At 33.8% G+C, this 16,470-nt stretch overlaps 1 protein-coding gene across 2 annotated transcripts in view; it reads left to right on the forward strand.

The window, feature by feature from the left end:
* fmt (phosphatase 6 regulatory subunit 1-like protein fmt) overlaps positions 1-16,470 on the forward strand; it is a 143,674-nt gene that overhangs the window by 73,299 nt on the left and 53,905 nt on the right. For both annotated transcript variants that reach the window (XM_089247105.1, XM_089247106.1), the window contains exons 9-12: positions 1,579-1,798; positions 10,278-10,430; positions 11,836-11,967; positions 16,233-16,297. In XM_089247105.1, coding sequence (XP_089103231.1) covers positions 1,579-1,798; positions 10,278-10,430; positions 11,836-11,967; positions 16,233-16,297 — 570 coding nt within the window. The remainder of the gene's footprint in view (positions 1-1,578; positions 1,799-10,277; positions 10,431-11,835; positions 11,968-16,232; positions 16,298-16,470) is intronic.

A 16,470-nucleotide genomic window follows, 5' to 3' on the forward strand; every position in this document is an offset into this window, starting at 1 on the left:
CTGAGCCATTCTGCAAATCCATTAATCTTCCCTTATACTGGTGGAAAAATCCACCCATGTGTTTATAGTTCAAGAGAGGGCATTTTATTAAATTTAAAAAGGATGGATCATGAATCTTTATGGTTTGCCATCATCTGAATTATAGCACAGCAATTTCACAGTATTGAAAAGAATGGGCAAACCTTTTTTATGGAGAGCTGGCCAAAAAACAAAAAAAAATTTATCAAGCCGGACATATTCTGACTTCGGTTCATTATTGTAATTTTTATACTTAGAAGTGAAGTGGGGGATGTTTTCCATATTTGGAGAGACTGCCATGGTTCCATTGCAAATGAGACAATGGTTTATCCTTTGCAACTGTGAAAATAAAAATAAGTATATTTTAATAATAGCTTTATGCATATTTATTTCAGGTGTTCTATTCTTTTGCATATGCAAAAGCTTTTAAATCAATTTCTATTTAAATTCTCAACTATAAATGCCCCCCCCCCCCCGAAAACGAATTCTTCTAAAACACTCAAATTGAAAATTTCTGTACTATTATTTTGAAATCCACAATGGGCCGGATAGAACCTCTTAACGGGCTGGGGTTTACCCATCACTAACCTAGGCTAACAACAAAACATGACAATAGAGGAACTCTATACGGGCAGCTATAACTGCGAAGTCTTATCTCATAGCATCTACAATTATTGGAAATATGATCATCTCTTTTCCACTTTACCAAGAGCCTCATATTTCCACATTCCAACAGGCAGCCATTCGTTAGAAGTTCCTCAGAAGAATATTCTTACATGTGTGGTTCAGTAGTAGTAATGACTGAAGTTTGGACATTATTCAGTTTCTTTTCTTGTATGGTTAGGGCTGTGTTTCTCAACTGAAGGGCTGCAATATCAACCATATTGTATTGAGATAAGTCCATATGGTAACACAAATCTTACGTACTAAGGTATGTGTAATAATTAGCCATTTTTAATCAATTATAATGTGATGTTAGTTAATCATAAAAACAGTGCAATTAATATATCAACTGATTGTTTATTACCTTAATTTTAATTTACTAGACCACAGTTTCAAAAAGGTTGAGAACCATTGGGTTAGGATAAACTACTCAGTCTTATCAACATACATTGCAATTGAAAGGCTGCAGCCTGATAATGTAATGCAAGTATACAGAATACATTTTAGCTTACTTTTCAGAACTTCTTGATGATGAGATTCCTTTCTCTGTCAGTGTATTTAGAATCTTCCAATCTATCTGTGGAGAAAGTGATTTAACCTTTTCTCTGCTAGGCTCACATTTACTTGAGCGTAATAATTGGGGTGAAATGGAGATTAGATCACTGCAGGAGGTCACTAATGTAGTTTCACCATCATAGTCAGTTGAAACTGACATAGTTTTTTTCCCCTAAGTTACAATAAGGAAAATCTTTACTTAAAATTACAATATGAGGAAACAGTTTGCTGCCACATTTATGTGAAGAAGTGAGCTAATCTCTATGTTCACCACTTTTTTAAAAAATGTTTTGGCAGTGAAAAGGTTTTAATTTAGAAATTTTTTGTTTTAATAAAATCAAGTTCTGGGAGTTCTCAACAACTTGTTCCACAACAGAACCAGACTGCATTGCAGCCCGATTCTGCGCCACAAACAGTTACATCATTTTTTCTGCGTAGTGATGGCCATGAAGCAATGACACCGCTTGATAGAACCAGATTTAGTGAAGGTATCAAAAAAGTTCTTGCTGCCATAACTCCACGTTTGATAGATTTCTTCATATTCATTGTTAATCCACCATATGTAAGTATAATTGTCTATTTAACTGTATTATTTTCATGTTAATAGTATGTAAGAGAGGATAAGTATCTGGCATTTTCAAAGTATTGCATCATTCTTTTATGACATCTATTTTAATTTCATATTCATATTTATTTTCATTTGAAAGAAAACTTATTCAGCCTATTGTTACACCCAGTTATTTGCTCCTATAGCTATAATTTTTTTCAGTGTTTTTAATTTTTTGTTATACATCTGAATGGATGGCTCTGAGAATAAAGTTTAAGGACAAATATATTGTCATCTGAGAAACAATTTCAAAATGAGAATTCTCAAAAATCAGAACATCCCAGAAACTTTCTAATGGAGTTCATGAAGTGCTTAAGTTGAAAAGCCCAAATTTACAGAATGACAGTAAATTTGAGTAAGGTGTTTGTAAGGCGAGGTCGTCAAACCGATGGCCCACAAGCTACATGCAACCCTTAAGAAAATTGGCTGCCCACAATGTCTCAAGATTCAAAAAAATATTTTTCATCATAAAACACCAATATGTTTCTGCTCTTTGGAGAATTGTATGTATGCTTACTATCCTATTAGAATTGCCCCAATAGTTAATAAGAGACACAAAAAACAAGAATAAAATTGTGTGTAGATGTGGACACTAAACCAAAACAATGAGAAATATTTAAAAAAATAGGTGATGTATGCTAATGTCTGCATCAAGTCTAGTTGGGAAAATAAGGTTTGGGTTTTCGATTCTGTTTGAGCGACTGAATTGAATTATATCAAATAAAAATGAAATAGAAAATAATCAAAATACCAATTTGTGAAAAACCTCTAATCATCCAGCTATTTACAGCAAGTAACTCCAATTACAGCTTATTGTATTGTCAGTTTTTTCACATCTTTCTAAATTAAATACTACATTCGAACAGGATGTTTATGTAAGTTGCGCTATATTATGTGAAACTAAAGCAACCAAATTATGTGAAAATGAAATCGATATTTTCTGTGGCTGGATGATTACAAAAATATTTTTTAAATGATCATATCTCATTGAATATTGAAATTTTTATTTTCTATTTCAATATAGCATGTCTTACGTACGTTGTCAAATTATCTGTGAGTTCATTAAAATTCGGTTGGAAACTTTGCATATTATGAGAAAAAAACATACAATGAAAATTAAGTTTAGAAGAAACATTTTTGTCTTTGTGGATATACACTCATTGCCATAAAAATTTGCACACCAAGAAAGAGTTGTCTGAATGAAACGAAATTTTATACATGTGAGGACATAATTAAAGTGAAAGAATTTGTTACAGGAAAAACTACAAATGAATGGAGGTTCTAGTGCCCTGTTGGGCCACCTCTAGCTTGAATACACGATGCTATAAGGGTGGGTATTGAGTCATCTCATTCCACAGTTGCTGTAAGGGTCATTCCCAAAAAAAGTGTATAAACTTTTTCCGAGACTTTGTAATTTTTTTTACAAAATTTCAGAGCACTCTGGTGGTAATTTTAATTTTTTTTTAGTTCTTCATTTAATTCTCTGTCATGCAGTGTTTCTTAATTGGTGTCAAATTTTTTTTTTTTTAAATCATTGTAGCAAAATGTCAAAATCTGGCTGTCCCATCTTCAAAAAAGTGTTAAACAGAGACGTGGTGCAAACCTGGAATTTTTTTCCAGAAAACTTGGAATCACATTTTATAAATGTGCCATAAATGAATAAAATTTTGAAAAAAAAAATTTTTTTCTTATGAAAAACTATTTTTTTTGTTCATGTCCCAAATTTTTTCCCATCTTAAAATGTCCACTCTGTTACGGTCATTTGAGAAATATATTTTTATACCAGATTAAATCTGATAACACTTTTGAGTTCATTGAAAAGTTTACTTTTAATGCTTGATCAACAATTTTGGATTTGACTTTTACAAAATGGCTTAATATTTATTTTATGTCTTTAGTAACAAATTTTTCTGTCAGATGTCCACTCTGTTACGTCATTATCATAAATAATTAAGATTTTTTTTTTCATCTATATCAGCATCTAAATTTAGCACATGGAGATATGCTTCAAAAAATAATAAAAGTTTTCACAAATCATTTAAATTTATAATGGAAAAAATAATAATTTAGGCTAATTTGTCCACTTTGTTACGTCTTCCAAAAACTCAACTAATGCAACAGAATGGAAATTATGATTTAAAGTAAAGTCTTCTTAGTTAAGAGGTTGTAATACCTGTTCTGAAAGGCACTATGGCAGTCCACCAAATAGTAGCAACTGTCAATGGATTGCTGCAATACAGAGATGTTTCTTGCTTTTGTGAAAGAAATGCTAATCTCTGTGAATGCTAGGAAAAGAAAACTTACTCTTGCCAAAGAAGTATAAAACTGGAAGTTCTCCACAACCAATTTCAGAGTTTGAATCTGTGGAAAATGACATTCAAGAAAATATCAAAAACTATGCTATCGACTCCAAAGGAAATAGCAATGGAGAAATGTCAACTGGTCTAAGTAAAGCAGGTGTTCATATACTCGTGAAATTTTGATTTTGTTGTGTATATAAATCTACATACAGATACGTTGTAGCCCAAAATGACATCGGAGATGATGGTGTAGGTCAAAGTTATGTGCCTCAAAACTATGAATGATGCTAGGAAGCTGTTCATAACTGATGACAGAAATCTCTTACATCCACTTTGACCAGATTTAAAAATTTTTGCCAGAGCCAAAATTCAAACCACTGTGGGGGGGGGGGGGGTGTTTTTTGAATTCCCTCATAGCGCGGATGTTTTTCAGATGTCATAGAGGAGTGTCTGGGATACCTTTCATATTGTCTATATAATTGTTGAAAAAATGAAAGTGTATTTAGAATAATTGTGATTGCTTACTCTAAATTAAACATTTCTGACCACTCTGTTACGGGAAGCATTTTCGCAGTTCACAGGCAAAAAAATTAAAAAGCATTTCAAAGTAAGATGTTAAATTATAAGTTACCAGCCCATTGTCTGCCAGAGATAAAAAAATTTAATTTCAAGTAGTTGAAAAAATGTAAAAAATAAACTTTTCTATGTGCTATTTTGAAAAAAATTGTGAAAAACGATCAAAACGACAGAAAAAAGAGAAAATTTTTTTAACTACTTTTTTTTCAGCCCATGTGCAAGAAATAAGCTGATTTCATTATTTTATGGGGTAAAAACAGCAGAAATAATATTTATTTTTTAAAAGCGATATTTGTTTTCGTAACAGAGTGGACAAAATCCATCATTTTCAGTCATAAAACCCAAAAAAGGAATTATGAAATAAAACTGAAAAATATTTATGAAATATTAAACTTCAAATCATTGGCTATAATTTGAGATCAAATTTATTTCGAAAATTCAACTTTGAATTTTTCATCTCAAAAATGTAGAATGTACACTTTTTTTGGGAATGACCCATAAGTGTACCTCTTGTTCAATCAAATTCCTAGGCTGTCTAACTTGCCCTCTCAAGTGATCCCAGATGTGCTCGATTGGTGATAAATCTTAGATTGGGCAGGCCAAGGGGGCCCCTGCAACGTCCCTTATGGGAGTTGTTTATCCAGTAATTTTAGTAGCAAACGACAAGTGGAAAATTATCACAACTAAACCTTCGCATGAAAATATTTATTAAGTTCGGGCGTTAGTTACACAATTTTAACACAAGATTATTCTACATAAAACCCTCTATTCAATGGAGAAAGGAACTCTCTCACCAGTTTATGGTCAGTCAATAATCAGTCTCTTATTTGCCGGTCGGGAAGCCGAGGTTGACAGTCACTTCGGTGCAATGTAGTCTGGTCAGTACCAGCAGAGATCTCTCGGTTGAGGGCCGGACCAGCTCGATGTTATGTTACTGCATGTACCTTTAGACGAGGCCAGCTGCTATGTTATTTTCCGTCCAACACCAGCAATGAAGTTTTTTCAACTATGAAGATAAAATAATCTTTCGGTTCCAGACCTGCTGGAAAACAAATTCAGACACTTTAAACTATTTCATTTTGAATAACTATTGGATCATTTTCCCAGCCTAAGGCCAAATGATGTGGTAGCAAGACGGAGAACTGTCCAACTAGAGGGTTCTAGTTTGAAGGAACAAAACAAAGGAAGAGAGTGGAAGTGAGAGCGTTGGTACAATGTGCGGCCGGTATTTAAAGGAAAAACTCCTGACCGCACGTGTCTAACCAAGCCAATCGGCTTCAAGGCCACCTCATTTGCATGCGATCGCAGGTGGACATCATCACGATCGGCCTTGATCATTGCCATACGACCACCGCTGCCGATGAATAGCAACAAAATGTAAGGATACGTATTTTTATGAGATGGCGACTACAGACTTTTACGCCGGGTACGTCGGTACGTTACACAAGGTGCCTCGCGACGGTATGTACAGACAAAGGGGCCTGTAATGAAGCTGCTGTCTGTGTCTGAATAGCAGACAATGATGCAGTTGGCACTGTGCGTGCTTGTCGAGTGATGTAACAGTCTTATCAGATATTGGTCTGCTGTTGGGCATCCTGAGCCTGGCCGTCATGCATGTGACCTCTCTCTTAATCCACTTGTCTAAATATCTCCTCACAGTAAAGTCAGATCGATCTAAGTGGCGGCTACTTGCCAAGCTGACCACCCGGCTTCCATCATCCCGAGAATTCTTCCACTCTCAAACTCTGACAGCTGATCATATTGTCTTCGATGGTGGCGTAACCACATCCCTAATGAAAAAGCATCCCTCTGCAACAGATTAGGTACAGGCAAAATTCCTCTGCATACCTTTTTATATGCCAAGGAGAATGCCCTCTGATGTCATTACACATTGCGCAATCACGCTGTGCATCTAATCATTCGCATATCTTCCAGATATATATATCTTCATGCCAAGTTTTGTTACGATCCGACAATTACTTCTTGGTGCACAAATTTTTATGGCAATGAGTGTACATGCTATTTTCACAAAAAACCATGTGATTAATATCATAAAACTCATAGAATATTTTGCGAAAGTTACAAATCATTTGCAGCTTTGTATGATACAGACGTGATAGAAAACATCTTTTTCTTATTTAATTTCTTGTTGGTCCCTTAATGGGCACTCATGAATGAGTGACCCAATGGTTACTCACATTAGAATCTTTTTTTTTTCAGATTGCATAGAATATAAATAAAATTTTCATTACGATTAATGAAGCAATTTTTTTGTGAACATGACATATTCTTGAGTGACTAACACCATAATTTTAAACTTTTGAAAAAAAAAATATTTTGGTAGCCATATTTTTGGCCGTTACTCATGTTGCAGAGAAGGGAAGTCATTTTTAAGAGTTACATAAACTGGAATTTTTCTGTTCTCCTTTTAGGAAAAATTTTGGAAATTAACTTCTAAAGTAAGCCTTTGACATTACTGAGATATTTTTCATGTAAAAAAAAAGTTTTTTAACCCTTTAATTGACAAGCATTGAAATATTCAGAGGAGAGAATTTTTGAGGGGTTATATATTAAGCAAATGAACTCTGAATGCTATTGGATGACAAAGAATTTGTCAGTATTTTAAAAAGTGTATGGGATGTTTCACTTTAGGGTATGTATTCATACGATTTACACAGATTTGAATATAGTAGTTTCGATAATCTAAGGTGGATGGGATCAAAGTCACCTCCTCAGATTATTGAAAACCCAAATTATCCAAAAAACAATAAAAAATGCTTTAAATGTTAGTTTTACTTTAAAAAAAAATGGCGAGCAAGAGCAGCACTAGCATACTTTATTTTTATTCTTGAATAAGATATAGATGCTATATGTATTTCAAAAAATGAAGAATGTGAAAAGGGCGCAAAGATGAGTGATTGAGAAGAGTTGGGGATGTGATTGATGGTGAACGAAGGTGAGACACTCATGAAGAGATTTTTTTTCAACTGTGAAACCAAGCATTCTATTTGTCTTTTTTACAACTGGCAAACAATGTTCAGAAAACCTAAGCTACTCATCAATCAGAGTTTCCAAATCAATAATTCTAGTACCATCTACAATAATTTTACCATGCAGCTCCTAACTTAAACGTAAGTTATTTGAACCAAAGTGAGCAACCAAGTACTTTTCAATACTGAAAAGCATGCTCCATCCATTTGCCCATGCTGCAATCACATTCAAGTTGGTCTGGAGCAACTCCTTATTGTATGGATGTCCAACCACACCTATTAGTTTCATGACAACTGCAAATTTTTCTGAAAATCCCATTGATATCCTGAATGAGTTTATCCTGCAATAACAAACTATCCAATTCAGAAAGCTGACTCCATCCCTACTCATGTAAATACTTCAAGAGTATACCATGCTTTACCCAATCGGATGCTTTTTGAAAATCCAGACAATTTCCCCAGTTTTTTTTTTTGTCTTTTTCTAAAGCTCTATACATCTCATAAAGATGTATAGAGCTAAATACATCTCATAAAGATGTATAGAGCTAAATACATCTCATAAAGATGTATAGAGCTAAATACATCTCATAAAGATGTATTGTAAAAGCAAAGCAGATTGCTTACACACAACTTTTCCTTCCTAAACTGATACTGGTTTTCAGATCTTGCATTATTATAGCACATTCATCCATTTAAACAGTTGCTGTTTAACGATAATCTCAAGTATTTTTTAGAGGGAGATCATCAATCTCACTTGGCAGAAGTTAGAGATAACCAAGCAAACTTTTTAATTAGAATAGTGGCAACAGTTAAAATTACAAGCCAGGGACTTTGATGGGTTTTTTTTTTTTGCGTAAATCCTGTTTTGACTCTGTCTAATATCAGCCATGTTTTTTTGGAACCATGTTTTTTTTTAACCTTTCCTCCAATATATTGTTGGCGTTCACTGCAGTTTTTGGGCTTCTTGGACACCTGTATGTGCTTCAATGAAAGTGATTAGTCAGAAAATCAACTTGATCAAATGAAAGCTTCCCTTTCTTCATTTCATTTCTCCATGCTGGACAAATCCCAGGTCGCCATGGTGACTAAAAAAAATTGGTATTTGCACCTAAAATTTTCTTTGTGTAGTTACTAAATTGCAAGCTGAGAACAGCACAAAATGTTTGGAATTTATAGCAGCGATTTATATCTGCCAACATGAAAGAGGGTCACTATGCCCTGAAAAGTCAAAAGAAGTATACTATTTTGGACCTTTTTCTCCAGGTAAAAATTTTTCTGACATATAAAAATTTTTTTCTGAGGCCTAGATTTTTTTTTTTTGGATTTGTCCACCCCTTTGGAAACAAAAAAATTGTTTTCACTTTTTGTATCCAAGCAATGCTTACAAGAATAAGTAAAGGGATTTTTTTCATCATGCTATGATATGATATGCAAATTATGGTTTAAAATTAAATTATATGTTATATGTATGTATATATATTGTTTTACAATTTTCTGTCAAAGTAAAATATGAAGCAAAGTGCTCAAAAGGGCATATTACTGTTTTAGATATATAAACTTCGGAGATAAGCAAAACTTGATCCGTAATCTGGAACATTTCCTAATCCAGAATTAGCCTAGGTCATGAGGAGTGTGGATTAGGCTGTGTTTTGCCAACTTCTTACAGCTCTAAGGTAGGGTGTCGCCAACTTCTATCAGGGGCATCGTTTGAAAGGAAAAAAAGGGGGTAATGCTAAAGGGTTAGAAAGGGTGTTGGAATATGTCACCCAGCAGGGAAAGTACAAACTTCTGTAAAACATTTTACCAATCTTATTCAGCACCAGCAGGAAAAAAATGGGTAGGGTAAGAGTACTCATCATTGATGTTATTCCTTTTGCCTTTCTGCAAGAAGTTAACTCATTTGTGTTAAGATGGTGTTAATGGTACGGTAACCAGGGCCGCAACTACATATTTTGTCACCCAGGGCAAGCCAGCATTTTGGCGCCCCTTGTAATGTAGAAGAAGCAATTAAAGGGTGAATTTGGCACCCCCTTCTGGTTCAGCTCCCCCCTAGTTATGGCCCTGACAGTAACCGCTTCCGCTTTTGTTATGCATGTCATGAGACAAAAGATTGACTGCATTATAGGAAAAGTATGATATAACTGACCAGATTTTATGTAGATTTTGAGTCTAGTTGAATTTATAATAACAGTTCTTATTTAAGGCACAAAATATCCATGTGCATGTTATAGCAAGGGGACTCTTTGTTACAATTATTAGGATCTGATAATTGGTTGTTAATAAAACTGAAAACTATCATTTATTGGCACGGTGGATCCCACTTATAATGTTCCCTTTTAGAATGTTTTCCCACTTAGTGTGACTTATTTTCATGCTCTCAACTTTTATTAATAAAAATTTATATATTGATTTCTCATTCTCAAGCGTTTTCCTGCTTACAACCTTTTTCATGACAGTTGTTTTGAAAAACATAAGTGGAATCCACTGAATTTTTAAGGATTCCTAAATTTCCTTATAAATTCAATAAAACTAAATTGCATTGTTTAATTTAACTTTTTTTTCTGTTAGAGGCCAGCTATTACTTTAACATTTGGTGTACTAGATCCTCCTCTTGGTGCTGGTAGATTGGAAGTTGTTCATTTGTTTTCCGCACTGATTAGCACAAATAACCATAGTGTCAACTTCGAGTTGGTAACACTAAAGGTTATTTTCATATTAATGGTGAGTGTTTTTTCTTCAATTTTTTTCTTAAAGAAATTGCTATGAATTGTGTTTTAAATATAGTAGTCTTAAAAATCTGTCTTTATGTAATTCCAGTCCTGAAATTTTCCTGATTTCTTCTTGCATCTTTTTCTCTTTTCAAGAATGTGAAATGTTCAATTTTTTCTCAAATTCAATTTTAATTTTAAAGAGACTGGGCAGACTCAGTCCATAATGAATTAAGCCAGAGATTATATCAGCTTGTGAGGTGCAATCAATTAAAGGGAAGTGTGGCAAGGGTAGGCTACTTTGGCGGGGAGGAAAGACAGTATAAAAGTTGAATATTAAAATCAAAATACTTTCTAGTAGAATATCAAATAAAATGTTCCCTTCTAATAAAACACCTTATGGGGGGGGGGGGGAGGCCTTGGGTTTGCATTAAATCAGATTTGAATCATTTCTGTTTAAATATGCCCATTTTGTTAAGTGTGGAATGTCCTCATATGAAGACATGTCTTACATATTTAGGACAGTTATTTTATAAAGTTGATTCATTCATGATTATACTCCAATAATATATGTCATTATATCCTTTATAATTATATCCATTATATCCTGTCATTAATAACAATTTTTTTTTATAAATGATTGACTTATTTGATTCATGAAAAATGTTTTTTAAAGTGTAAGAATTATTTTCATAATAAAAATCATGAATTTTCCCTCAACGTGCTTGATGAAGATTAATAAATTTCCTATTCACGCAGATCCTGAATCCCTTGTAAGCTAAAAGCGGAACCGGACATTTGGATGTGACTCTTTGAATGCAGCCATTTGGACATCAGACATTCAGACTGATGCAATTTGGACGCCATCTTGTGACCCTGTCCAATTATATTTGATTATATTGACAATGCTTAGATTTTTCTAACTGATCAAAATGTGGTTCATGTGCGTGGTGTGGTATCCGACTTACATAATTGTCTTTCTTGATTGGCTTGTATGATCCTCCCTTCCACCAATCAGACTGCTTACTTCAAATTGGCGCAGATCCAAATGTCCCACATCCAAAGAGTAGCATCAAAACGGTCACATCCAAATGTAATGTATCGAGATGAAAGTCATCTCATTTTTGTTTTTATGCTGTACTTAGAACTGTTTTTCAAAATCAAGTGATGTTTATGCAATTGAATTCATATGGTTTGATATTATTCAGGAATTCTTTTTACCTTAAAACAAAAAGAAATTTCTTTAATTTTTTATGAACTTTAAATTATGTATTATGCATTAATTTTAGTATATATGTCTATTGCATAACATTTCAATTTGTTGTTTTTTTTTCAAAATTTATATATATATAGTATGTTTATTTTCAATAAATTCAAATTTTCAGAATTTTAATAATTACAATCATTTTTTGTGCTAGGATTTATTTTTCAAGTACAAATACAATAATTTTCTTCATACCCATGTGGAACGCATCATCGAAACAATCTTAATCACAAATGAACCAACTGTAGATGAAGAAGGCAATAAGGTACACTATCTACTTGATCAGGTAACTAATCTATTTATTTATTTAACGGCTTTCCTGACAATGATGAGTAAACGCATCCCCGTCTGTGTGTGTGTGTGTTTGGAAGAATATTAACTTTATAAACTTTTGATGTTTAGCAACCGTAGGATGGGGTTGGAAGTAATAATGATCCTTTTTTTTACCCTCAAGTGTACTCCCATCATCCACGTATGATGAGTGTAGTAGCCTGCTGTCATCATCCTATAATGATTTGAAATGTTTTTTCAAGGTGAAACTCTTTAATACAAATTCAAAGGCCACAACAGGCAAAATGGCCAACAAGGTAGTTGAATAAAGTTGCCCATAAAAAATATGGATGTCAAACATATCTTATATAACTACATTAGAATCCTGTTATAACGAATGCCAAGAGACCGGAGGAATAACTTCGTTACAACGAAATTTCGTTATAAAGGAATTCCAGGTTACCTAGCATTGTTCCTATGTAAACTTATTTGGGGATTAGAAAAATGTTTGTTAAAACGATATTTTCGCTACAACGGGTATTCGTTAAAACGGGATTCGACTGTATATCAAAAATACAGGAACCCAATCAGAGGTATAAACAAAATACAGCAACCCCCCCCCCCAAAAAAAAGACAATAAAAACCAATAATTATTGATAAATATAGTACACTGCCCATAAAAAAAATTATGGTTGTATTATCAAAATATGGATAGCTTCCCTCTCTATTTATCCCAATATGTATTAAAATTCATGACTCTCCACAGTGGTAAGCTATTCCATTTTTTAACAACCCTATTCAAGAAAAATACCATGTGTGTGACAACGCTACCATCGAGTTGTCCCTTCAGTCGATACTGGTATGGCCAAAACCTTATGACATACTCCAATCCAGGACAAACTAAGCCTTAGAAAAGTAGAAGGATCACTTTAGGAGAATTCCAAGAGACCTTTTTCAGAATGAAACCAAACATTCTGTATTACATTCTGTATTTACCACGGCTGAATAATATTCAGAAAACCCCTAAGCTACTCGTCTATAAGAATTCCCAAATCGATGACCCTAGTTCCATGTGGAATGATACCACCATTCAACTCGTAAGTGAAACGTAGGTTGTTCAAACCAAAATGAGTGACCATGCACTTAACATTGCTGAAAGTCATGCTCCAATCATATTCAAGTTTGTGTAGAGCCTCTCCCTATCGCTTTGATTCCAGACTTCCCCCATAAGCTTCATGTCATCTGCAAATTCACAATCCCATCAATACCCTGATCAAGCTTATCGATAAAAACTGAAAAAGAATGGGACAAATGACACTTCCATGAGGGACTCCACTTTTAACACCACCCAATCTCAGAAAATTCACCAAAACCCGCCGTGACCTATTTCGCAACTATGATTCTATACAATTCAACAATGCTCCTGATTCCAATCTCATGTAATGCTTCACAAGTTTACCATGCTGAACCTGATTGAATGCCTTCTTGAAATCAATATAAACCACATAGACGTTTTTGTTTTTTTTCCCCCAAAGCCTTAGTTGCGTGATCATACAAGTGAAGGAGGTTGGTTACACTACTTTTCCTTGCTGAACCCATGCTGGTTTTCCAACATTACATTATTGTCATCTATCCACTTCAATTGCCAATTGATAGTAATAACCAAAATTTTCGAGAGAGCTCGTCAAACTTGCTGGACAACCTTAGAAAGTTTCCAATTGCATTGGACGATATCTTCAACATTTCTCCTATAAATCTGTGAAACTGCCTTCAGAACAATTCATTCGCATATTTCGCAAGTACCCAAGGAAAAATATCATTTTGTGCTGGTGCTTTTGTAGCAAACAAATTTCTATGAAGTTTTAAGACTTCCGCATCTTTCACATGAATTTTGTTGAGGACTTCATCACACACCTGTACTTTGGATATCCCCTTTACTATTGAAGAGCGACGCGAAAAAGTCATTGAAAACACTACACATGAATCCAATGGTCACTAGAAAAAAGGTTGTCTCCAACCTAAACATGTTTAACAAGATCTTCGGAACTGGTGAGAATCAAATTCAAAATAGTATCTTCTGATACCTGCTTACACAAAAAATTATTGAGCACCAACTTAAGAAAATCTTTTGTATAGATTTCTAATCTATATTATAAGCACTTATGATGCTTTTTGTTTTCAAGCTCAATCCATGTAGTTTCAGTATCATTCTGTACATTACACTCTCTAGCCTTCAAACATAATTTCACATAAGTCAAGACTCCACCCCATTTTTCTATCATATATATGTCAAATAATTATCATATCCTTAGATATGTAAAAAGGATTCATCCCCACTGTTTGCCCAAGATTCTGTAATGGCTACAAGGTCCTCTGCATCTATCATAGCCCTCCACAGCTATCATAGTTTGTAAAAATTCTTGTTACCCAGGCTTCTGATGCATTTTAATTTTCCCTATGATTTAGTGTCATTCAAGAAACCATCCAAGTCAGAGGTGGGTAATTTCCCATCAATACTGTTATCGTTAACTAACCCACATTTTTGTCTACTTGGTCTGTGAAATGACCTAAGCGTATCGTAAACATCCCAGCCCCCCCCCTTCTCCTTTCACTCACATGTGAATCCAATCATGACAAAGCCGCCCATTGGTGAAACTAGGAAGTTCCAAAAACATGATCCCAAGAGAGGAGCAAATGTCCTTCTTGCTTGAGTTAAAATGCTGGATCCTACTTCTAAATGTCCTATTCCCTCTTGGCAGTACTGGAATCTTTACTACCTCCAAACCCCTCTCCCGAGCAGATAGTAGTAAGTCACTATACTCTGACAGAAACTCGCCAATATTTGCTTTTACCTGGTTTGTTCTCACCTATTTCACCTTGCTTGGAACCCTCACCTACAAAAAAACATTTCAAATGTCATCTGCCTTCCTGCCCGGAGATAACAGCACTCAAAACCTCAGAACGTCGTAGCCTCTCATTAACTAAGATGTGTTACAATACAAATCAACGAAAAAATTTAAAGAAAATATTAATTTAAATATAATGCCCAACACACTAGACTGCAAGAGAGAAAAAATAAAAACTTTTAAATATGCCCCATAAAAGTAGCAAAAGATACTACATTACAAAATATCTTATCTACTAAGACAAAAATATTGGGCCTGAAGTAATAAATACAGTCAAACTTGGTTAATTCAAAGTCCAAAGTCAGTGCAAAAAATTTTGAATTATCCAAAATTTGAATCATCCATTTTATCTATCCTGGATCAGTGAAATGACCGCAAATTGCAATGTAATCGTCAACATTCACATACGATAATAGTTATGAATTAAAATTTTATCATCAGTTACAAAACTGTTTCCCAAATTTTAATATTATTCCACTGTTCTGGAATGAGCATCACTGCATAATTTCTTGACCATGTTCAAAACTGGATTTACGGAAACAGTTCATATCATTAGCTACAAAACTTGTTCCCAAATTTTGCTTATCATTCTTATGCTATTAAGGAAATATACTTTTATTAACATATTGTGATTGGAACTTTTGATACTTTTCATATTCTTAATGACTGCAAAAATATTCAGATTAATTAGTACACATTCTCAATGCACTCCAGCTGAATAATATCAAAATGGGCATTAATTATCAAAGAAGGTAGAGAAAAACAGAATTTTCACACTTTTATTTGTTTTTGAAAATTTGTTGTTTAACAGCTCTTGATTGAGAAAACCAAAGTCTGACTTCTTGTAGAAATTCCTCACACTAAATTTGCTCATAAAAAGTCATGATTTTTCCCCCAAATTCTCCAAAAACTGTGGGTTCAAATCTAGATTCTTTGTGTACTACACTTTTTTTTGATTGTATTATATTTGCAACTTATGACTTTCATCTATCTGGGGACTTTTTTTTTACCCTGCTGCAGTAAGAGAAGCATTTCTCTGACTTCTCACAGCCTAAAGGTTAAACTCAGCAATACTTTCCTCTTCCTCCTGAAGTGGAAAGAATAATAAAGATTTGTTTTCAACATATTCTTAATACAGCAGAAATAAAGGAATATGATGGTGTATGTTCGAAGAGAGGTGTTGTTCAATAACAAACAAGAACAGTCAAATTCACACTTATCTTTTCTTCTCTTTCCTAGTGTAAACAAAATTCCAGCTTTGGAAGATATAAATGTGCATAAATAATAAAAACTTGATTTTTTGTCACCAATATTGTTTTTTTATGTTTCTTGAAAAATTCACAACATAATGTTGTATAACTGACTTTTTTTGCAGTTACTCATGGAGTATAAGATAACAGAGACAGTGTTAGAATGTTTCAAAATTGGAGAATATGATGAGTTAGTATGCATGATTTTTTTTAATGTTTTATGCTACTGGTTAGCATGAAATCCTAATTTAAGTGATTTTGAAGAAATCAGTAAAATTTTTTATTAAATGGAGTATGTTAAAAAACTGTAGTATATGACCAAAGCTGTTTATTTTCCATCATTATTTAATTCTTCAAGGGAAT

Source organism: Pholcus phalangioides, unplaced genomic scaffold (assembly GCF_987345545.1).
Source record: "Pholcus phalangioides strain wild (caught in Gottingen) unplaced genomic scaffold, Ppha-v1.0 ptg000017l_1, whole genome shotgun sequence".
Classification (NCBI taxonomy): domain Eukaryota; kingdom Metazoa; phylum Arthropoda; class Arachnida; order Araneae; family Pholcidae; genus Pholcus; species Pholcus phalangioides.